Source organism: Drosophila ficusphila, unplaced genomic scaffold, assembly GCF_018152265.1.
Source record: "Drosophila ficusphila isolate 14025-0441.05 unplaced genomic scaffold, ASM1815226v1 contig_198, whole genome shotgun sequence".
Classification (NCBI taxonomy): domain Eukaryota; kingdom Metazoa; phylum Arthropoda; class Insecta; order Diptera; family Drosophilidae; genus Drosophila; species Drosophila ficusphila.
In genome coordinates this window covers 10,882,616-10,907,260 of record NW_025064092.1, presented here as the reverse complement: position 1 = coordinate 10,907,260, position 24,645 = coordinate 10,882,616, and the positions used below count along the sequence as shown (strand labels likewise).

Sequence of the window (24,645 nt, the reverse complement as noted above, 5' to 3'; positions counted from 1 at the left end):
GCCTCCTGCAGATTTAACCACATATTATCAGCGCTGCCTTTATTTTTTGCACTGAAACAAACGGCAGGGGATTAACAATGTTGTATGCCCATAACTTTAATTCAAATCCGATTTCAAAGTGGCATACCTTAAATTTGTGGTTAAATTCTTGAGCAAACTGCATTATAAAATCGATTTTTATTTTTTGAATTTTCATGATACAACCCCTTTCCGAATTTCCAAGAAATGGCTTTGCTGAAAATTGACCAAATTTCACTAATTCTTATCCATAACTTTTCTAATATTCATCCATAATTCATTTATTCATAATATTGCAGTGGCATACCTCTAAAAATTTATATTTTAATTCTCTATCAAACTGCATCATTAGAATTTGTTTTATTTAGTCGATTTTTTTCAATTTTTATCCCATTTTCAAGTAAATATTTTTCCAGTGTAGGTCGCCCTTACATGTTTTATGTGCGTATCTTTATCTTGGCTTGTCCTCCTGGCCATTCGTTCCCCGAGTTTCCACGAGATTTAATTGCGCAACTCTGGAGGGGATGCGAGTGTGGATGTGGAGTACAAGAACCGGAGGGGAATCCCCAGCCAGCAGAGGCATTAAAATTGTATTGTTATTTGCTTTCACATGCGCTCCGCTGCCTTCGCTCAGCGGCAAATTAATTGTCTGGCAACTCATTAAAAAAAAACGTCCTGGCATTGAAATCGGAGCGGAAAAGTGACTACAACTAAATGCCGTTTCACCAGCTTTTGGGGGCGTGGCCCTCGAGGGGGGCGGGCGCATTAATGAACGTTTCAAATAGCGAGCATTACGCATAAGTATTTCGATTCGCGTCGCGTTTCCTGGGAGGGCTTACAACAGAGCTAAGTGGATTTGCAATGCGAACAGATGTCTGCATATGTTTAACCACTTTATTGAATTCAAGTGTGACTAAGCCCAACAATATGGTATTCGAATTTCAATTTAATAATAGGTTTCCCTCTTTGAAACAACCTGTTGTGTATGGAGAACTCATAGAACATGGTTTTCTGAACCTGAACCCCTTATAATTATTTTCGGTAAGTGTTTTCCAATCCAAATAGATCTTGACCCACTGTGGCCAACCGCTCTTGGCGACGCACAAAAGTATGCAGTACAAGTTGCGGATACTTTGAGCTCGATGGATGTTCGATTTTAATTGCATTCGGGGAGGTCTGATGGTCTGATGGGGGTTGGAGGTTGGAGGGTTGGAGGGTTGGCTGCTTGGATGGTACGTGTGCAAAAAAAAAAGGGGAGGCGGATGAAAGGGCAAGCAAATGACGTACATACCCTTGGCATAAATGTTGGGATTATAGGCCGCAAATTGACACGTCGGCATATTGAGATTGTGCACCATGCCCATCGACATTCGCGACACGGAGGAGCGCTGAAAAAAACATAAAAAACATATATGTCAGGCGTTGAATTTCCGATATACAGATATACGGATAAAGTTGCTCGAGGTTCAAAGTGGATTTTATTTCAAATAGTTGCCAAGGGAAACCTTTACTAAATGAAGTATTACATTTAATAAGGTATCAGATGAAATACAGTGAATAAACGTTTGGATGATCTACTTACCTGGTGCGTGGTGACCGCATCCAAGTCGACCAGTGGACAGGAGCTGCGGTGCTGCTGCTGGAACTTCGGCTGGTAGGGCTCCAGCATCCGGATCTTGCCCCACCGGTTGAAGAAGAGCATGATGGCGCCCACCCAGAGCACCAGGACCAATCCCACAATCAGCACCTCCTCGGTGCGCACGATGATCTTGGGTCCTGAAAAATATTGCGATTTGTTTATTTGTCTTCGATGCCAACGGACTGTGTTTCTCCTTTGGCCATAAAACAACACGGATTTGTTGGGACTGTAAACTGGTCGCACGTATTGCGCGTAAATAACTCAAGAGTCGAGAGTCGGGCTCGAATTCAATTATCGCCGACGTGAAATCTCCGCGATAAACAAATGGATTGCGATTGCGATTGCGTTTGGCTTGGGAATTGGGATTGTGTATTGGGATTTATTAAGCCACCGAATCAGCGACTTTAGCCGCAGGATTTCATTCCCGGCTACATGTGTGCCACATCCGTGGAAACTTATTATTCCGCGAGTGGAAACACCTCCTATTACGCAGATGTCTTCCCTAATCTATGTTCGCTTCAAAATGGTTATTACGAAATTAGTGAGGATTTATATTAATCTTAGGGAATAACAAAGACATATTCTCGCATATGACCCTAAAGTAAACCATATCTAAAACACATAAAATATTTCAGAAATGTGGTTTTATGTGTTTTCAATGTGGTTTTTTTCCCAACAATTTTTCAACTCCCCAATTAAAGTTTGGAGTTTGCTTTTACAGCTGAAACTTTTCCTGCACTTAAAAAATACTAAAAACTCCTGGCAGGTACACTTTTGTATTTCGCCTAGCAACGAAGCTTTAAATTGATATATATCCTGTCTTTGGGCTTCAATAAAAACATGAAGACAGGATTTAATTTGCTGGGACCTACCTGTTTCCACGGCGGTGGCATTGGAGGCTCCTGTTGTGGCACCTGTTGTGAATCCTTCGTCCACCTCCTGGCTCCCCAGCTCCCCGACATAATCCTCGCTGGCATTCGAGGACGCCGAGGAGGAGGGAGAGCGGCGAAATGGGAGCGGTCTGCTCGACCTCCACGAGGAAGTTGGTTCCCCGCCAACCAGAGCCCCATTCTGTGGGGTTTGAAAAGATATAGTAAGCCATATAGTGCTTCTCCGATGGGAACTCACCTTCCGAAAGACTGGCTGCAGTAGTGACTTCCTCGGCTAAAACCTCCAGACGCACAACTAAAATGAATTTAACAATATAGAAAACTATATTATACATAAAATAACTTTTTATTTAAAATCGTTTCAGATTCCACAAGCTTCAAAGAAACCCATAAATTAAGTTGATTCAAGCGGGAGGCATTTCAAAGTCAACTCTAGTTTGTGGCAAGTGGCAGCTCGGAAAGCATTTTCCCGAGGAAAATTATCGAGGAAAAGTGACCGAACGGAAGTGCGATAAACACTCTGCAAACAGATTTGTTGGCCGAGGAATTTTGACAAGTCCTGCACTTGGAAACTCCCTCCATTATGCAATCACGGAGCACTTAAAGGATCGTATATGGCCATGCTTATCCCCAGATGATTGCTCAAGAGAACCAAACGAAAGGGTTGGGGGGTTCCCTACGTGTTGGGGTGTCAAGGATGAAGTTTTCCAGACGCTGACGTCGCTGGATGCTTCACCAAAGTTTCAGCAAAGTGCTGCGACTGCATTTCTCACTCGAGCATATGCAAATGTGGGTGGTGGCTTCTTGGGGGGAAGGGGAATTCAAAGCCAGCCAGCCAGCCAAGGGCTCCCACTCGCACCCCAGACGAACTAACTTTCTGTCGTTATTTACTGCATTAAAAGTTGGCCCAAAAGGCGAAAGGCCTTGGCGCAGATGCGTCTGTTTCGGGGTACATCGATGATAAATGAGAAGCGAGAAGGGCCTGGGTTCAAATGAAACCCAAAACCAGCCACAAGAACCGCAGAGACCATCACTAAGCCTTCGAACAGGTGGGGCACTCAACGTACTCGAAGCCCTTCCTCCCAAAACCCTTCTCAAAATCCCCAAAAATACAGTCAGACAAAAGAGTGCTTTACATAAACAATGTTTAATTAAATATAAATATTTTTCTGTATTTGTAACTTTTGTTCTTCGAATGGTACCCCAGTATTTTTGCCAGTGCAAGGTGTCCAAAAAGGGAGCCAGTCTGCCCGTTTGGCAAGCGACCTTGAAAGCATTTAGCAACCAGCTGCCACCCCCTTTAAATATAGAATCTGGTCCACCCTAGAACTATTTATTTAGTTGCTTCATTTGCCTAATTTGCTTAATTACATGTGTTCGACGATGGGCCCAAATCTATGCCCGAAATGAGCTAATTAACATGCGCAAATTATACGCAATTCCCACAGGGATCAGTACAAAGGATGTGTGTCGTAAAAGCGGGGGATTTTCCGGCGAAGAGTGCGGGGAAAAAAACAACCTTACTATCTGCTGAATTTCCCCGTAATTTATGAATGAAAAGCGAACGATAAGGCCAGCAAGCAGGCATTATAATGAACTGGGAAAAGTGTAATAAAAATCAAATTAGGCGGAGAGAGCGAGGGAAAAAGGGTGAAAAGTGCAAAACCGGAAGGGAAATCGCTGCAGGTAAGCCCAATCCGAATTTCCCTTTCCTTCCTTCGCCCAGTTTCCCTGATTTTCTCTCGATTTTCTCCCCGCTTATCTCAGCCTTTTCCTGTGTGTGTGTGTGTGTGTGTCACCAGCTCGGAATTTGCCATTAAATGCTCGTTAGAGCAAGCAAACAACCCACAACAACAACTGCGAATGCAATTTTAATAATCAGTAGCCGGGAAAACAAAGAACCTGAGTTCGTATATAGTTAAGAATGGAAGAAGGACGAGCAAGGACTCGGTTGGCAATTAACAAAAACATTTTACGCAATTTGTGACTCAACAACTGGGGTTTCGGTTAGGGAGATGAGAAATGTGTCTGGCACCAATTAAATATGGAACCGCCTTCAAGGAGGAGGAACACTATTAGCATAAACTTAGGCACTCTGAAGTGAAAGCCAGCCTGAGAACGAATTTAATTAAATTATCACTGTTTTTAAAAAATAGATTTGCATGTGGGTGACAAATAAGCAGATATAAATAAATATAATCTGAATACTACTATATACAATAAATCGAAACATATTAAACACATTCTTTTGTTTAAATGTCACCCAACATTTTGCATTTATTTAAAGCAGATAACAGCTAGTCAGAGAGCCTTTATTTACTATCTCCCATATATATTAAATGACTTGCTTGCTTGCAGCTGCTGTCAGGTTTAACAGCTTGTGGCGAAATCTACTTGGGGAATATTGGCGAATATTATTTATCTCGACATGAGTCGCATCAACAGCTCGTGGGCTTTGCTAAATGCAAACGCAACCAAATCAGCCAAAGTTTCTTTCCCCAGTAAACTTTGTGATAAGTGGCACAAAAAACAGGATTACAAATGTAAATAAACATCGAGCGGAGCAAAAACTCCATAAGCCGTTCAATAATTTATAAGAAAGCACACAGACACAGACAGACACAATGGCACACCGAACACACCGAGAGAAACAGGAGGCGAGAATGCGCGACAGTCATAACACAAACACAATTATCAGTGGGGGAATGCTATTGATTTTCTACGATTACGGGCGGCAAGAGATGTCTGCCTCACGTTGCGAGTTCCCGAGTTCCCGAGTTTTCGATTTTCCGATTTTCCGAGTTCCCAGGAACCCAAAATCAAAGGGGCACTGGACGGGGAAAAGGGGGAGTGGCAGGTGTGCGGAGAAAAGCCGCTTACCTATATGGCAAAAACTCAACTGAATTCGACTCTGTTTAATGTGACGCGTGCTAAGGCTTCGGAGGAACCAACCAATATGGGAACAACTCACTGTAAAAAAAAGGGGAAAGAAGTCGATCCTGCGGTATCACCTACATTAATTACAAAAAAACAAGCAGGAACTGTTTTGAGCTTTTCCGATTTTCGCATAGAAATTTGAGTTTTAATAAAATCAAAAATTAGCAAAGCTGTTTGGTGACCCTTCAAATTATTAAATAAACTATATTAACAGATTCTTTTTTGATTTAAAGCAAGTCCATTTTACTAAGGAATGTAACTATTATTTCGTACCAAAGCCTGTTTAGTATTTCCCAAGGACATAGTCAACAAAAGGCGATAGGGAAATAATGTGGGTCTGGCTTTAATGAGAAGGATGTACAGAATATGGCCAGTCTGAATTGGGCTTTAAGCACTTAGTCTTCTCCTCCACATTCCTCCATCAAAATCACTTTAAAGCTGACCCAAAAACTGAGATGGGCACGTAGAGTGGCCATCGTAAAACGAGTCCCAGGATGAGGGGGCGTGGCAGATAAGTGGAGAATGCTTAATTGTTGATGGCACTTTTGGATACAGCATTTGAGCACAACTGTACTTAAATGAGTGTGGAGTGGAGCGTGTTTCATATATCATTTACAAGCCCATAAAGTGTAGCATATAGTCATCCTTAAACTGACTGCACTTAAGTACAGATAAAGCTGAAAAATAATAAACTCGAAAAAGAAAACATCAACTGTACTCCTGCGAGATTTTGAGATTGTTTTCCGGATTCACCTTCACTCTCGACTCTCGACTTTCCACTTGTACTTGCCGACTTGTCCGGCGGTCAAGGACTCGCGAGCACCTGGTGGGATGGCTAAATGGCCCTGGGCAAATCCAGGATCCAGCTGCGATGGCATCAGGTGACTCGACTGACTGGCTGAATGCCGCGAAATTAGAGCCTAAGTAGCCTCGCCCATTTGCGGAACACATGTGGATCGCCATCAGTGGATGGAGTGCCGTCCTCGTCCTCGTCCTCGGTGTGTTTCCCCCGGCTCAGTGCATCGCGAAATTCCCACAGGATGCGGAAATACCGACCAGGACGCCGGATGGCACTCCGGCGGGCCTTTCCGAGCGCCCAGCGATTGCCAGCTTACTTGACCCTGTCGCGGATCAACAAGTGCGCTGTCGCTGCCATCGCAGCAATCATAATCATCATCGAGGCTAAGGGTCGACGAGTGTCCTGGGGAGGTCGCGATGGGCATACGTATTTACATACACATTCGATGTCTATATCTATATCTACCTGCCCGATCTGGGCCTCAGCACGCGGTCCGCTTTATGGCTTTATTGCCAGGGAAATGGCCAAGGAGTTGCCGCCGCCGACGGAGGGAAGATGCGTTTCGTAAACAAGATGCGTCATGGCATCCCATCCATCCAACCTCGCATCCCTCCCATCCTCCCTCCCTCTGCCCTCTGGCCGTTCACTTTTTGTATATTTTATAGTGGCCTTTGTTTTTTGTCACAAACAAACAAAAAAAAAAGGGAGGGAAGGGAAAATCTGAATATGGTAAATAGAAACGCATTGATGCTCCTGATCACAGATGTCCTGCGACCGCGAGCGTCCTGTCCTGGAAACGGTCATGTTCCTGCCATTGTTGGCCCTCTTAGCCTTCCCTTTCCCCGATTCCCGCCTCTCCGGCCAGCCAGCTGGCTCAATAAAAAATATCCACGGACACGGAATCCAAGACAATTGCTTCGCTTGCACTTGTGCCGAAAGTTGTTGCATTCAACAGCATTCAACTGAGTACGCCAGAAAAAATCGGGGCCAAGTTGGCTGGATTTTATTGCAGGTCCGCCGTTTTTGTTTGCCGTAACAGGTCAAGCCAATGCTTAGAATTTTCACCAGAACAAACGGATCCCCGAAGCGCACTTTTACCATATCAATGGCTATATAGTAAAGTAAGTTTGAAATCGGTTTCGTTCGGTGCAGCATTGTTATTTTATTTCCGCATCGCTCTCGGCTTGGGTTCCACTGCAATGATTTTGGGTCCCGGCACGTCTCTTCTGATTTTGCCCCGCAGTTCGTTCAGCTTTCGCTCTTTGAAATCTTTGTGGCAATGGCATTTCAATTTCGTGGCCATTTCCTTGGGGCTTCGTGCGGAATCCCCTGCATTCAGCCATCAGCCATGCATCCATGCATCCATGCAGCCAGGCAGCCATTCAGCCATCGAACTTGATGGCCAGTCAGCTGGACTCGACCGAACTGGATTTCACTGGACTTTCGGCTCTGGATTGCCCCAACAATTTGCTTTGATTCCTGCCACAATCACAATGTTGCAAGTCTGGAATCCCCAATAAGACGCTAAGGTTGGCACACTGCATATTCGATTGGTGCCCTTCGTTGCATAAGAAAAGTCCTCCCGGCTCGATGGTTATTTAAGAACCGAAGTGCCCCAAAGTTTGCTCAAGTTTTGTTATTTAATCAAGGTGAAATGTGTGAGTTGCTGCCAGCATTACACTTGTGGTTCTCGCCCCAAGAAGATGCCGTGGCATGGAACTTTGTAAGGAGCATGTTTGCACAGGGAGTGCAGCCCCTAAGAAAACACATCACGAGTAGTGGTAAGTGGTGCAAGTTACTTGAGTAAATTTCGTATGCAAAGCAACGAGGAAGTCCTGAGATAGCTTTGCATCTTACTTAGCCAAATTGTCGAGGGTCATTCCTCATACGTGCTCGATGCTAGTTTGCCTCTCCACTCGTCAGACTCGCACTTCCACTCGATCGAAGGATACATTTCCTTGCTACTGAACCTGTCCTTTGGAAGTCATTTGCACACTCGACTGACTCCAAGGGATGGGAGTGGCCACAAGGCCTACACTCGAACAGCATCATGGCCATCAGTCTGACAATTCAATTATAGATGGGGGAAGATGTTGCAGGAGACTGAAGTTACAAATAACTTATTGAAATACCTAAGCATTACATTTCACTTCATCTTTTTGGTTGTGATTTGTGTTTATAGGCTTTCAAAAACCAATTCACTTGAATTGAAATCTTAGGGTGGTGTAGCAACGCTTGCTCCCTGGAATTCCTTTCAGGAGAATTTCCTCTCAGTAGAGTCCCAGGGTCACTTGGAGCTCCTCGACTTCCGCTTCCGCATCCGCATCCGCCATGTTTGCTCGTCGGACCCTGAAACGGAGACCCGTCACGTGCAGCCAACAAATGCCGGAGTTACGTGACTGCCGACTGGATGCAAATGCGGATGCGAATGCGGATGCGGATGCAGATTTTGGATGCAGATACGGTTACGGATGGAAATTCGCTAGGGAAGCCGAGCGAGAGCGAGAGCAAACGGTTCGGAACGGCAGGGGAAACTCCGTGAAGGAAAACAAGGGAAAGCAGCGTGGAAATTCCGGCGCGCGTTTTCCCAGCCGAAAAATGCGGGAATTTCGTCAATTGCGTGTGAAAATGCAACAAGCAACCGAAACAGCAAACAAGAAATGTGCGATAGTCAAATGAGGCCTGAGGTTGGCCAGCTTGCCAGTTTGCCAGTTGGCCAGTTGGTCGGGAACAAAAGCCAAGTTAGCCGAAAGGAGAACCCAGAACTCATGCCACAAATGGCACATATCACGTGCCACTGCAGTTGCCCTCCGTTTCGGGATAATTTATAGGGGCCGAGTTCAAAAAGCAGATATGCTATCTGGGTACAACTCTGACTCGAAGTTGGGTGGGCAAATGGGAGGGCTAAGTCCCCGGAAAAAAATATAAATAATTCTAATCATACATACTATACATGATTTTATGCATGCCAAGCCAAAAGCAAGTAGATATAGGAAGTATATATAGGTATATAGGTACATAGGTATTTGTAAATAGCAACCAAAGAGTACAGAGGAATCCATACGATGTTCCTTCAAAAGTTGTTAAACCCTCAAAGCAACTTCTTTATGGTATTCAAATCTAGTGACGACTGGTAGGATTTTTCAATGAGGTGCGAAGATACATTCTCGGTTGCACTTGTCATACACATTTCATCAGCATTAGTGCCCCATTTGGAATGCAACTGCGATGGCCATCGCCTCACAGCCTCATTGAGTGCAAATCAAGCGCGAAATCATTTGCCAATTTCCATTTGCACTCTCCATTTTCCCAATGTCGCTTTTCATTAGCATCTGGATGCTCTCGATTTCGATTTCAATGTGGGTTTCTGTTTCAGTTTCTGTTTCTGTTTGGGTTTCGGTTTCACCTGGCCTTGAGGTGGATGGCCATCCAAGAATGGGAGAGTTGTTCCATTGAGGAGTTTCGTGCGAAATAGATCGCAGTCGGTGCAGCTGCGTGGTTTGGCTGAATTCTTTTTGATTCGGGACGAAAAGGTCCTCTTCCTGTCCCGCTGATTCGAGACTTGTGGCCGGCGTCAACGGCGTTCCGAGGACTGCGCCACGGCGTTTACACAACAATTGACCAAGGTAGGGCCGTCGGATCTGGCCAAAAACAATGGCCCAAGGCCAGCCAACGAATGCCCGAGAGTCGGTGGTACATCAGCGATGCGTCTTCCTCCATAAATCATGGCTCTACGATGGTTGCTTTATAGATGGTTGCCAACGAAAAGGGTTGTGGTTGTGGCCGGGAAAGCATTGCAAGCATAGAATACCTTGGAGTAGGGAGCAGGCAGCTCTGGCAGCTCAGAGATCGTCCTTAACTCGTTGGCCAGAAAGAAAGTGCTGCTCGAATCAAGGTCGTCCTGCTCGCAGGATCGTAGAATCGCAGGATCGCAGGTACTCCCACCGCCTCGTGTTTTTGGCCAAATTGCCGGGCCATAAACGCACGGCGTGTTTTCATGAAATCCCGCTCGCGGATTAGGCCGCTAGGAATACGAGTAATCAGGTAGCTGATGCGCGTTCCTGGAACTGCTGGCCAACTCACAGGAGCTACCTGCTGGCCGTATTTAAGCCCGCGGGTTTATGACCACACCAAACAGTCGACGACGAACCGTCAGCCGAAGAGCATTCCACTCCATAATTCACATTACGAAAACCAAAAACCAAAAGAGAACCATGGGTTGTTGTGCGAGCAGCTTGAAGCTCAAGGAGCTGAGCCTGAACAGCAGCATCTACGTGGCCGCCGGAGGATCCTCATCCGATAGACGCTCCCTGAAGCGCTTGTACAGCAGCCGGAACAGCAGCGGAGTGGGCAGCAGCTCCTCCTCCTCCTCCGCTTGCAACTCCTCGAAGAACTCCAGTCGCAGCATCTGGAGCCGCTCCAGCCAGCCGATCTGCGACGACTTCGCCGAACAGCCGCAACTGGAGAGGTCCTGCGGCTACTACACCTGCAGCAGTGCCGACTCCTCGCCGCGCAAGAGTCGCCAGGAGTTCGACGAGGAGATGGAGATGCAGAAGGAGCAGGAGCAGGAGGTCCTGATGCGCACCCAGGACATGAGCAGGAGCGAGCAGTCCCGCCACTCCGTGCAGTCCGACCAGACGGCGGGCAACCTGCAGTGGGAGATGTACATGATGCAGCGGACGCAGTGCATCATGCCCAAGACCTCCTCGCCGATCAGCCAGCGGAGAGCCGGCGGTCAGATGCCGGCCTCCTCCTACCAGAAGTGGCGCAACTACCTCCAGTCGACGCCCGCGCACATGCTGCACAACGTGACCCACATCCCGGAGGCGATCGCCGGCCACTTCTGCCCCACCACCGGCTTCCCGGGCTTCAGCGATCTCGAGGAGATGGAGAGCGCGGCCAAGCGGTTCAAGGTGGACTGCGCGGAGGAGGAGGAGGAGCAGCCGCTGGAGGAGCCGCTGTACACCACCTACCAGCTGCTGGCCGGGCACACGCACACCATATCCACGGACCTGTGAGAGTCCCGAACCCAATCCCGCCGACTCCGCCTGGTTCGAAGTGGCCCGGGAATTGTAATCCCCGCAAGCACTGGCAACAGGTGTGCCAGCTGTCAAACAGTTGGGCAATCGAACAATCATTCCACCCTCAGCGATTCCATTGCCCAGCAATGGTCAATCGTGTGTACGGTTTAACAATACTAAACCCTTTTTTTTTGCACTGTATTTCATACAACTTAGAGTTAAGGAGAGGACAACCAACGATGTGTACATGGTTGGATAATCAAATTATGATCGTAATTATATTGTACAAACAATCGAACTATTGCCTTTTCAATTTTTGTAATTAGCTGCGGGTCAAAGGTCGCCAGTGTTGGGAATTGCCTTGTGAACCGAAAAACGTTCTCGCCAAGTAATGATTTTACTTTAATTAGGCAATTTTTCCAGCCAGGAAAGATTTTAATACAAAAAAAGAACTCATGGTTTTCAAAAAGAAGAAACGTGGTTGCTAATAGATCGCCAGAGTCCGCAAAATATTCTCCTCAAATGCAACCCCCTCTCCGTTTTCGACCAGGCCATTAACTGATTGCCACAAATGTTTTAATTGGGCTTTGGAAATTCGAAATTCAACGGCCACCACAAAACCAAACCAAACAAAGAGGCTGTCCGCAGGATGGCAGAAAGCCGGCGGATTGAGGCCTCATTCCCCATTCAAAACCCGGGAAAGAATTAGTAGCCTGCTGCGCGTAATTACGCGGATAAATGTGCATTAATTAGTGCAGCCCAGCAAAAGCCAATCGAAATGGAAATGGAAAAACGAATCGAAGCCAGAGATAAGCAAAAATATGGAATATGGATTGTGGATTGTGGATTGCGGCGCTGGCTCTATTTGAATGTTTGCATATTTAATTAGTGTGGCAGGACGGCGGGAAAATTGATTCATTTCGCTGTATGTTGCTGGGAATTTAATGTGTGCACGGCCGCCTTTAACAAGCCATTGCAAACAATGAATAAAATATTAAACAATTAATCAACTAATTGTTAAAGGGGTTCCAGAGGACTCTACTTTTTTAAAGGACATAAATTATATTTTTTCCCTCCTTTTATCTAGCAACTAGAGCTCGAAATCTGATTACCTCGCCTCGCTTACAGGGTATCGGTTGGCAGTATCGATTTTAGTCGCTCGTCAAGTGTCCGGGTGGCCACTTAAGTGCTCCCCTTCCCCCTTCCCCCTTCCCCCTTCGTCGCACCTGAAGTCCCCGCGTTTCGCTGACATTTTTCCCGCTCCTTGGACCATTGGCAAAAGAGGGAGATGGCACCACTGCGCAGCGGGGCGGACGAAAGAGACAGACTGCTCGGTGCTCTGTGTGTGGCCCAAGTTGTTTAGTTTGCATCGGTGAGTTGCCATAATTGGTGCGGACTCTCAATTGTTCCAGCAATCAGTCCATCATTCAATCAATCAATGACTGCGACCCCCACCAGACTGCACTTCAACCTCGGCGACCCAAGGAGTGGGGTGGGAGTGGCAAAGGAAAGAGACGGAAGACAGAAGCGCCGCAGTGTTGCACTTAATTGCGAGGTGAAAATAGTGGGCCAACAAGTGCCGTGTTGACTGTTGCGAAACTTTTCCCCACTCCCCGAAACTTTTTCCCAGGACGACGGAAAATCGAGCTGGTCGAAGGCAAAGGCAAAGGGCAGGGTTAAACATTAAAGCCGCGTTCAAGAGCCAGAAATGTTCTTTTTCATTTCCTGACTTTCATGAGCAGCACATAAAAATGATGTAGAATTATTAAGTTTTTTTCTGTTTGGCCTCTTGGCTGCCATAAAGAACAAGCGGAGCCAAAAAAAAAATGGGAAAACCTTTCCCCAGGGGCTCTCCCTCTCGACCCATTTCCTTCGCTCCGTCCATCTGGCGGAATAATAAATAGTAAATGGCGCTATTTTATAGGGAATTTATGCGCAAAGAAACTGCAAAGAAATCAAATAAAGATGGAGCGACGTTCTAATGTGTGGAAAATTGGAAGAGGTATTATATTCGCCCAGCTATGAAGTATATTATGACTTAGCACTGCCAGCTAAAAGTTTAGTAAATTGTAAAGACAGAAAGAAATTAAAACTCCGTATTTATAAATATTATGGAGCGGCCGTTTAAAGCCGGTTATTTGCCAGTCACTTCCGGGATCCTTTTCCAGACATTAAATCGGATCCAATCCAACCTGACCTAACCCTAGTCCCCCTCGAAGTCAGCCCATGAAATATGCAAGCTGACATTGACCCTGCAAACTGGCACAATTCCTGCCGATTCCCCTCCCGAACTTCCCAACTCTCGGGACAAACTTTAAAGTGTCAAACTGTTAGCAGGCAAGCAAGTGGGAAAAAGCGCAAAATAGCCCCGGTTAAATCAAACTATTCAGGGCCGGACAAGCCGCATACATAATTCAAAGGCCGCTCGACCAGCACACCAAGAAAAACAAGGCACTATTAGCTCCATATCTGCAAAGTATTTTCCAAGTATAAACAACATTTTCCCGAGCAACTTTCTGCAAAGAAGTTTTGTCAGGTCAGTGAGCCAATAAAGGATGATAAATTAAAGAGCGTTTCTTTTCGAATGCGTATAAGCTATTATATTATAAGCACACTATTAACAGTTTTCAGCTGAAAGTTTCACGAATCCCAAGAGTTTCTTAAGCGACTGCGGTGGTATTTTCTCGCCGTGTGTCCTAGGAAAAGGATAAGGATAAGGACGCGGCCGAGGACGAGGTGCCGAGGAAGCCAGAGGACTTTGGTGCCGTTTGACAGCCGCAAGTGTTTGGCTGACTCCAACGCGACACTTGAGCCTCGAGTGGCGGACAAAGCAAAGTGGTCCGGAAAAAACAAAGGCGCGAGGCTGAACAGGAGCAAACTCAAGTGGTTGGAAGGAAGGTCCTTTGGAAGGTCCTTTGGCCGATCCGATGGCCCAGATTTGGGATCCTAAGGCCCTCGGTAAGCCGTTGAGAACAGCGAGTCCGCTCTAATTACAATCTGCCACAATTGAGGATTGCTCGCGTTGCATGTCACTAGTCCATTGAATCCATTGAGTCTATTGAGTCTATTGAATCCATGGAATCGCAATCCGGAGGGAAGATTTGCCTAATCGGCGAATCCTTACCACTTACCCCTCCCCCCGCAAGTCGCGTGCTTTGCGGTGTGAAATTTGGCCGAAGATTACCGCGGATCTGCGCAGATACTCGTATGCTATGTGTACGCATACCTAAGATATAGAATATAGTGCGTACGGAGATCAAGTGGCCAGATTAGAGATTCCATCGACGCGGGGAGGTGGGAGGTGGAGAGGGGCGGTGGGCGTGGTTAAGCCCTTGCAAATCCATCGGCGGGATTAGGACATCTTGCGGTTTTAATGCCATCCAGCCAGCAATCCAACCATCCAGCAGCTGCGGCCATCTAAGCCACACTTAAGCCATTTAGAGACGCTGATGAATTTATGGACCGTCCCATTCGGTGAGACTGTCACATTCAGAGCCCCTCTTTTTGTTCCAGCATACCCTTCTCTATTGGGGGTAGTCTTAGTTAAGGACCTTGGATGTCCTATCTATACTACAAATGAATATCTATACTACAAATTTTAGTAATTCATAGAAAGTTGATTATCACTCCTTAATTTATTGCATTCGAAAATATTACTTAATTAAGCGTATTATTATTTATCAGATTTCGTGAAATTCATTGGGATTAAAGATCCTTGTTTGTCGAGTGCCCATAAGTACATATGTAATGGAAAAATTCACATGTTCCTCCCAACTAAATGGTTTTACATTTTTCATTGCCTACATTTGAGCTGAATATATACCCTGAAACATATTAAAAAGGGTGAGTCCCTATTCGACCAACCAAACAGAGCTGTTCTTTTTATTGATTTTCATCATGTGTGTTTTGAAAGAGAAAATCAAGGGAGGATTTGGAACAGGAGCAGCAATTTGATGCGTGCCAGCATCGAAACTCCACTGGAGAACCAAGGGGATGGGGGCCAATGGACACGGCCATCGTTCGCTGATGGATAGTTCCCCTGATTGAAGCTGGCAGCAGGGTTGCCACCATCGAAATTGAAAACCAAGTTAAACAAACAAAAACATTTCTCGTTTCCCCATTTTTTCTTTGCTTAAACAAACTAAATTATGAAAAGAATTGGGATCGGCGAGGCGAACAAGATAATACCTATTAAATATTGAAATAAATATAGTTTATCGAAGAAAGCTTTTTGGATAATAAAGGGAAACCACGAACGGAAAGAAAATATTTTCTATATCTTAAAAAATATATATATTTTTTAGTCTTACCATACTAAACCGTAAACCGAATGAATTACTGGGTATTCAGATAGAAAAGCAGATGGAAGGGGATTTCAGATAATATCGGTTGGGAAACTGTAAACAAAAGACTGTCAAAAAGTGGTCGTCGTTAACTTTCGTGCGGGGAGTGTGTCAAAATCACATTAGATGCTGTTAACTTTTGTCAGTGACTGTGTGTTTGGGTTGCCTCGCATTCTTTTTGGTCAATTTGTTTGTTTGCCCGCAAATTGATTGATTGCCATTGATGCCTGATTTGTCCTTAACCCTCACGCACAATGTCCTTGCCCTTATCCTTTTCACTCTATACTTTTTTTTGTGCCCTTCCGCGTTTCGCTCAGCCGAGATTTGTGGTCATCCCAAATGGTTTTCTGTGGCCCACTAAATTACAGAAGACAAAGTTAACTGGACGAGGCGATGGTGTTTGGAGAGAGTGTGTGATTGAGTGTATAAGTGTTATTAACTTTGGCTTACACTCGGCTTGTGTAAACTTTCTAATCTACTAGGTGGCCGGGGTGATCGAATAAGATTGATTTTGTGGTCTGTTGGGGAGCCAAGTTGGGGGACACTGAATAAATTGGGGAGAGTTCTTCCAAATGGCATCCAGATAAGTCAATTCAGAGAGGTTTGCTTCTTCGTTTGCAAGTAGATTAAACAAGACAAACATTTGCCACCTTTAAACATTATTAAATATGTAAATGGTTCAAAATTTGTAATTTATTTATTCAAGGAAAAACACCTTCAGCAGGAGAAAGTTCAAGTTCGATACGCGTTGCTTTATCTTAATTTCGATTGCCAAACTTTGGCGAGATTCGCCTTGTCAGCTCGGGGAGCCGCCTTTATTGGCATTTCCTATTTGGCCCGGCCCTCGGCAAACGTATTTTCCTCCTTCCCCGGGGAATTCGATGACACCTCCGCGCGTCGTCGTGACACTCGTGGAAAATGTTTGCAGGACAAAACGCCTTTGTCCTTTGGAATGTGCAGTGCCAAAGAGAAAGGGAACGGGTTGATTTGCATATGGGGAATACACACGTCGGGCAAAAAAGAACGAGGGCAAACGGAACGGAAAGGGTTAGGGGAATACGCATATTCCCAGATGCATTTTTTATGCCCCTGAAAAGGGTTAAATAAAAAAACGATTTTAACGCCATTTGCCATTTTTTCCATTTACTTATTTTTTTTTGTATTTTGTCTCTTTTTATGATAGGCAGACGTGTTGGTCAGGTCGTAAAAGCCTTTTCAAAATGCGGCCAGGTAAGAATTGAATTGAATTGCGTGAGCCGTGGATAGCCCGAGTGGGGAAAACTGTGATGGCTCGTTTTAATTGAAAAATATCAATTCAGTTTGTCACTGGTCTTTGACACTGACACTGAAAACTTCAATAATCAATAAAATATTTAAAAGTGCGTAATTTAATTAATCGCCAGCCACAAACACAAAGCGCGCAATTAAACGAACTGCGGCTTCAGTTATTCAAGTGTGCAAATAAATTTGCAGCCGAAGATACAAATGGGTTGGCTGCAGTAAAAATGTGTTTTCCTCTTCATTCGGCACTTAACAAATGGCTGCAATTAAGCGGAGTTCTCTACAGAGGACAGAGGAGCTCCACCAGATGGTTCCCCCATACCGTTGTTCCCTGCAATTCGACTGAAAGGGAGCCCCAAAAGCCCCTGACCTCGTCGGTTTCAATTCTAACTGCCTCTGACATTGAAATGCTCTCTGCGGCACAAGGAACTGATTTACATATTAGCCAGCCTTTGAATGCACTTTTAATTCATAATAATTAATAATAACATCTATTTGCGAAGTGGCAGTAAACATTTTCTTTAAGAATCTGTATACAAAATATCACATTTTTATTGAACATTCGCAGCATTTAATATTGGTTAAAACCTTTTAAAAACGTCTCTATTTATTTTGCTTCGGCTGGCAATTCATTTTGTTTTCAAAAGAACGGAAAAGGGAAAATAAAGACACTTTGACCTTCGTCCTCGTATTTTCCAGTGGAAAACTGCGAACACTTTCCACTTAAATACAATTAGGAGATGTATCGAAAGCTGCAACTAAGTGGAGGCTAAGCGGGAATTCAGGGGCAAAGGGGTAGCCAGCACAAACCCAATTAATGGGAAATACTAACTACTAAGCAGGCTTCTCGAAAGAGGATTTAATGCACAGCTTTCATCCAAGTTCAGTTTTGTAAATACACTGACCACCAGGGAAAGAAAACCTGCATTAAACAGACCATTTCAGACAACTTCGTGACTTCTTCCTTTGGGTTAGGTTGGATCTCCAACGGTTTTCCTTTTTTGCCCCGTGCATCATCAATTAGAATGAAGAGCTTTGTCCGCAGTGCCCACTGTACATATGTCCACTTATTATGAAGGCAAAGCGGCTTATGTCCTTACCCACCCAATTACTTATACACTGGCAGAAACACGCACACACACGCACACACACACACAAAGATAAGAACAGAGGGAGAATTGATGAAGGCTCTGCTGACATGCAAAGGCTGATTGACACACAAAGCGAGCGTTCTGCCAGGATGCCTTGCCATGGACCCCGAGCCTTGAACCTGCCCCCATTCTTTCTGCACAGAGAGAAACTACGTTCCTAAATGCAAGCAATTAATGCGTATTCCAATAAATTCCTAATCATGTTGGGAAATCAGAACCATCTAGCTCCTTTGGCAAGTCAAAGGATTCTTTATAAATGTTTTTCGTTTGTCTGCTATACATCACATTAGTTCATATAATTTTATATATCATTTTATTTTTCCAGTGCTTCGTGTCTCGTTTATGTCTGCGCTGCAATTCATTAGGAATTTAGCCCTGCGTTGAAAGCCGAGTCTTAAGTGGCTCCTCGTCCGTCGGAACTGCAGCCACCCATTTGCTCGTCCAACCTCCGTTCAGCGAGGAGGATGGCGGCCATCCTGATGCTGGCCATCCTTGGCATCCTGGCCTGTAAGCAGCAGGCGGCAGCAAATGACAGGCCATTAAATGGCCGTTGCGGGCAGGCAGCATTTTGACCCTTAACCCAAGCCCAAGCCCAAGCTAAACCCCCTTGCACGTGCAAGGATTGCAGGGGCAATAAAAAAATCCGCGACTCTTGCAAAACCCCGAAGCCGTGGCCAAATGTTGTCCCATAAAACTATGCAAACAAGGGGATTATGGTCAGGGTTTAGGGAGGGGATTTTATGGGTGGGTAGCGCGGGTAGCGAATAAGACCCGATCCCTAATAGGGATCCCAGGTACCTGTGATGGTTTGGGTATATATAACTGCCGCCCGGAGGCAATCAGCATCAGTTGTCCAACAGCAGCTACACCGTTAACACCGCATTACAGAATAATTACCTAAAAGAAGAAGAAGTATTGCGAAGAGTGACCTTAGCAAGCGTACAAAGTGTGCCCAATTCACCTTAAGATTCTTCACACCGGCCTTTCAAAGTGTGCCCAATTCACCATAAGATTCTTTACACTTTTCACATTTTTTGTAAAACCGAAACTTCGAAGAGATGGGCAGCTCTCAGTCGACCGAAAAGGTGAAGAGCAGCGAGGACTCCACCAGTCCTGCAAGTCCTGGCCTCTTCTGTGCCTCCCTTCCTGGCTTCGTAGCCAAGATGCAAAGGATCCTGCTCCGCAAGCTGAACATTTCGGCCAGGAAGCAGAAGCGCCTGAGCAAGCGCTCCCGCCAGATCCTGCGACCCATGCCGCGCTGCTCGTCCTTCGGATCCTGCGGCACCCTGCTGACGCCGCCCAACAAAAAAGTGCTCCATGGCAACCCTGGCCGACCGCCGCTACGCCCAGTGGAAGTGCAGCTTCGAGCATTTGGCCCAGCGGCAGGAGCGGCTCCACGACATCTCGGAGGCGATCGCCGGACAGACCACGCCCCGCGGCTTCCCCTCCCACACGGACGCCCGCCGGTGCCTCCTGCCGCAGGAGGAGGAGTCCCAGCTGCCGGAGTCGCCGCTCTACGACATGGTGCGCGGCCAGAATGTCCGCCGCCGGCTCAGCCTGCGCAGCCACGCCCTCGTGCGCCGCCCCTCCGCCCGGCAGAAGGCCGCCCAGGCCAAGGTCGACGCCCAGCTGAAGCGGGACCTCTGCGACCTGGAGGAGTACTACGGCGGCTTCCACTTCGCCCAGCGCAGCGAGCGACTGGTGAAGGTGTAACCAGTCGTCCAACCAACCAAGATATATAGATATATAAGATATATAAATCAGATATGCCATTCTGTATAGCCAATATTGTGATAGCTCGTAAGCCCAAAGACATGAATAAAATTCGAAATGAAAATCCAAACAACAACTCTTTTCCCTGCAAAAAAGAAATCTGCTATTTAATCCTTCTTTGTAGTTCTCGATTCATTTATTTATTTCAATTGGTTTTTTTTTTTTACCATCAGCAAACTGTTTGTTTTTTAAGCCTGTTCAGCGGAACTAAAGAAATGCATTCACTAAGTGCCGTCGTTGCCACGAATTAAACATTTATGGCCGAAAGACCAACAGGTTAAATCACAAATGGTTCAATTTTAATGGCAAACGTGCTGTGATTGCCACCGCAAACATTTTCCCGCTTTGCGCATTTTCATTTTTCCACTTTTCCCCAGGCCAATTAGAGGCGGCATCATTTTCAACGGCACGAGTTTCGCCCGCCCAACTATTTTTAGCGAATTAAATTATTGAGCAAAACGCATAATGCGGAGCTGGCACTCTTCCCGGCCCGAAACCAAATCGGGGGCAGGGTCAAGAGGGGCGTGGCAGGGGCACTGGGCGGCGAGGCAATTAATCAGTTGCCAACTAACACATAACAAAGGCCCGCAAGCAACAAAGTGCAGCAGAAACAGACAAAAGGCAGACAGAAATGAAAAATTTGCCAGTACTTAGGGCGAAAAGGGGAGGGGGAAACTTGTGGGGGAAAGAGGAAAAGGGGATGGGGAAAATTGTGGGGCGGCGGGTGTGAAAATACTGCTGCCAAGGGAATCTCTTCGAGGCCTTGCCCGATTTTTCTGCTTATTTGCTTTTAAGTTCACCAAAAGAATTTGGCATACATAAGTGGAATGGATAAATCAAAATTCATTTGAACAACAAAAGTCTTTAAACACAAAATAAAAAATTTCCATGGATATAACTAATTTTGAAATCATTTGAAATCACATAAAATTTTAACATTTCTTTCAGTGAGCTTTGCCATGTTTGCCACCCGTCACAAATAATTATTTTTCGTATTTTTTGGCAGCTCGCTTTCATCTTCACTCAGCCAATTTGCGGTGGATAAATAATGATGCGCGCTTTCGATTCCGATTTCCGAGTAATGCACTTTACCCAATCACTCTCGAATTTTGCTCGCCTTCCTCCAGAATTTAATGCCGGACAGAGAGGGGACCGAAGTGGCCCCAAAATATTGCCCCCTTAAAAATGCAAATGCCACCATAAAGTATTTGCGGCGCTGTCGTCGCCAAGTTGAACGAACCCGCAAACAAAAAAAAGAATTCAGCATGGCCGTCATGAAGGAATTGAAACGAAATTGAAATGAATGAGCTCGAAAATGGGGAGCAACGAGGGCTTGACCGACATAAAACGAAATTCCGGGCAAGCCAAATATTAATGCTTACATTTGGCCAACGCTCTCTGGCTTTCTGGCCAAAAGCTGGCATTAGAAAGCATTAGAAAGTGCAATGGATTTCAGAGACGCAAACGCGTAATGTCAACAAATATTTAAAGAATTTCAGAAGCTGAGAAAATATTATATTATACTTGAAGAGAGCGTAGTTTTGGTTTAACGACAAACGCATGTGTTGGTTGGCCTTTTGCCGATTTTGTTCATTTGTTCCAAACTGTGACCCCGTTGAAGGCTCAGACACCCCCACAAATATTCCCCATTGACCATTAGCTTATGGAACAGACAGTCAAATCGATACCAGAGACTAAGAACCAAACGAATATCAATATCGAAAACGAAAGCGAAACCAAAACCGAAAATCAAAACCAAAACCCACCGTCACGTGCAGGCAAAGCCGAATCAACAAATGAAAACTAATAGGCAATTATAGGCAAATGTTGGACAAGAGATTGGGCTGAAAGGGGAAGTGGGTGGTGGGTGGGGGTTCCAGCCAGTTCGGTAGTCAAGGTTGCGGTCACAGACCACGCGCAAACTGTGGTCAAGCAATGTGTCAAAGGGAATTCCCTTGGAGTAACTAATTGTTTGAAAGACGTATCCAATTGAAACCAGATGGAGTTCCAATAAAGTAAAGTAAAATAAAGTTTGGGTAATTTAATATACGTGAAAACGTTATCAAACATTTCTTTATAAATTGAAAAGCCCTTCCATTCTGAATTTAAATTCCGCATTTTCTATTCTGCTCACTCGTTTACTAATGATTCTATTGCCAGTCAATTCTCCTTAGCCGCCATTTAGCGGCGTGCCTCTTTCTTATTTTCTGACAAGCACATGGAAATTTTCACGCCACTTGGAGGCTTCCTTCTTGTTTCTGCCTAGGAAATTTGATTTTACGCTATTTATTTAAATTTATTTATACTTTATCTGCAATTTGGTCGTCGGCAACATCGTCGAACGACGACGAGCAATCTCCTCATCATCCTCGACTCATCCTGTCGAATGCCGCGCTTCCTTTTGTGGATGGTGGCTGGGGGTTTTTCTGGGGGCCTTCTGCATGCATTACCTACCAACCCAGCAACCCAGCAACCCAGCCAACCCATTGCCCTTTGACCCCCGCTGCTACTTCCCTGCGCTACAATCTTCTTTTTTTCTCCTCATTTCGCATCCCGTTGACGTTGACGCTGATTGTGTGCAAATGATAGCAATATGGCAACAATCTTTATATCACACCAGCCACCCACAACCCACCCACCCAAGAACGCCGGCGAACCAGGGTTGTCGCTGCTCTTGTTTGTTATTGTTATCATTATCATGCTTCGCCGATGACGATGACAACCACGATGATGGTGTTATATGGTGAACTACAAGGATAAAAATGACTGGGTTGGTCGCCTAATTGATGTTGAGTGGGCTTTCAAGGAAAGTCCAACAAATAAAGTTGACCCTTTTGCACTCCAAATAAAATATTTCTGACTTACAAACAAGTTGTATGTGAAAAACAGCCCTCATTAACATACATTTACATCTCCAACAATATTTCTGTTTTTTCTGTTTTTGAAAAATGCTGTGTTCTTAATCCCAGAAACTTATAATACGCTCCAGAGTTGAAACGAAATTATAAAAAAGTACCCGGAGCCTAAAAACTTGTTTAAGGATTTCTGTTTCAGTACGCACACACACATACACAGTTCATTTGCATATGCGTGACTGTCTGCGGGTGCTCGCTTCTCTCTCTGTGTGTGTGTGTGTGTGTGTGTGTGTGTGCAGGAGGACAAGTTCATCGTGTTATAAATTATTACAGGCTCGGAGACAAAACGAATTCCATTTGATGTCGCTGCGCTCAGGCGGATATGTTGGCAATGATGATGATAATGATAGTAATAATGCCGCTGCCGAGAAACGGCGAGGTAATAATAATGACGAGGCTGCTGGCTGGCTGAGTGTGGCGTCATCAGTGTCCTGTTCCCGTTTCATGTGCGTTTCGGGGCATTTAATTAAAATTTAATGACACTGCACACTACTAAATCATGGCTACAAATCCCCCAAAGGATACGCGGAAATTTCGGGATAATAAAAAGCGAGTGCCGGGTGCCGGGGGTGCAGGATCAACGTGGATGGACTGAGCTCTGAGGCGATGTCCTTGCCGCTGTCCTCGGCAAAGCCCACTTAAGGCACACGCGGCGTATACGCAATTAGTTGAGTTTAATTTATGTCGCCTCAGCCTACAGTGCGTAGGCTTCACTCTCCGCCCAACCGAAATGACAAAGGGATAAAAAGCGTTTGCCAAAAAAGAAAAAAAATACAAATTAGGCGGAGAAACAGGACTCGGTGTTCGGGACACAGCATCAAGGGCTTTTGTCGGGGCTTTCGGCCTAAGCCAGAACGCGTAAGTGGCAATTAAAAAGCCAGCAAGAGACACCGCCGCCGTCGAACGGGGAAATTGCGCAAAGCACCGAAAAGAAAAGCCAATGAAAAAATGAAGTTTCAAGGGGGCTTTTCCATTTTCCGCCCATCGCTTTGCGGCTTGATTTATGCCCGCTTCACGTTCACTTAATTTCCCCTTAATTTCCGCTTCAGTATCACTTAATTTTGGCGTTTACCCTGATTTGGCCCGCAGTTCAATTCAGTCGAGATGTTCTTCAGTTTTTATTCACTCTAGCAGATTCGCAACTGTAATTGCTGGAAAATATATTGTGTTTATCTAGTATTTATCTTTATTATTTCATAATAAATATCATTGAAAATATTCTTGCTGCGCATTTGTCTTCTTCTTTGCCAATTAAAAATGTTTATCATGCAATACATATTAAAGCTCAACAACAAAATTAATTAACTTTGTAGGCTCTCATTTCCAGGAAATATTGTTCTCTTTAACTATGGCTTTTAAATATAATATATTTGATTATTGCCTCTGGCTGCATACGATCCCTGTTTTCAATCAACATGGCCTTTATTTCGATTTTAATTGACCGTTCATACCGTTCATATTGCCTCCAACTGAACTCGACTTGTTAAGTTCTCAAGTTTCGGCATTGGGCCTTGTATTGAGCATATTTACCTTGATTCTCCCGGCACATATATTTATTCTCCGGCTTCTGTTTGCCTCTCATATTTACTTTCACTTCGAAAAATGTTCGCCAACTCAGGATCTCAAAAAAAAAGTGTGCAACCCGGGCGCTTTTTAAGCCAAAATATTGAGGAGAAAACGGGAGGGGGAGCACATTTTTCAGCAACTTTTGTTTTAGTAACCATCTCCGGACTCTCCACTATTTCCGAGTAAGTTCACAACAATAAGAGCCCGTTCTTTTCATCACTTAGCAGCATCCATCTCTATATAGACCCCATAGTCCCCCATTTTGTGAAATTATACCCTCGCAAAAGACAAAGAAGTTGAGCGCAGAATAAA

At 45.2% G+C, this 24,645-nt stretch overlaps 3 protein-coding genes across 3 annotated transcripts in view; 2 read left to right on the top strand and 1 right to left on the bottom strand.

Annotated features, from left to right (window-relative positions):
* LOC108092969 overlaps positions 1-24,645 on the bottom strand; it is a 37,308-nt gene that overhangs the window by 2,225 nt on the left and 10,438 nt on the right. The window contains 5 exon segments of the mRNA XM_017192858.2: positions 1,310-1,406; positions 1,601-1,794; positions 2,530-2,653; positions 2,655-2,728; positions 2,786-2,842. Coding sequence (XP_017048347.1) covers positions 1,310-1,406; positions 1,601-1,794; positions 2,530-2,653; positions 2,655-2,728; positions 2,786-2,842 — 546 coding nt within the window.
* LOC108092968 lies at positions 10,354-11,521 on the top strand. The gene has a single exon (XM_017192857.2). It carries the CDS (start codon positions 10,405-10,407, stop codon positions 11,299-11,301), a length of 897 nt encoding a protein of 298 aa, XP_017048346.1. The 5' UTR covers positions 10,354-10,404; the 3' UTR covers positions 11,302-11,521.
* Positions 18,945-19,857, top strand: LOC108092971 (protein nullo). Its single transcript, XM_017192859.2, is given in 2 exon segments — positions 18,945-19,377; positions 19,379-19,857. Coding segments are annotated over 2 exon segments (654 nt in total). The 5' UTR covers positions 18,945-19,137; the 3' UTR covers positions 19,793-19,857.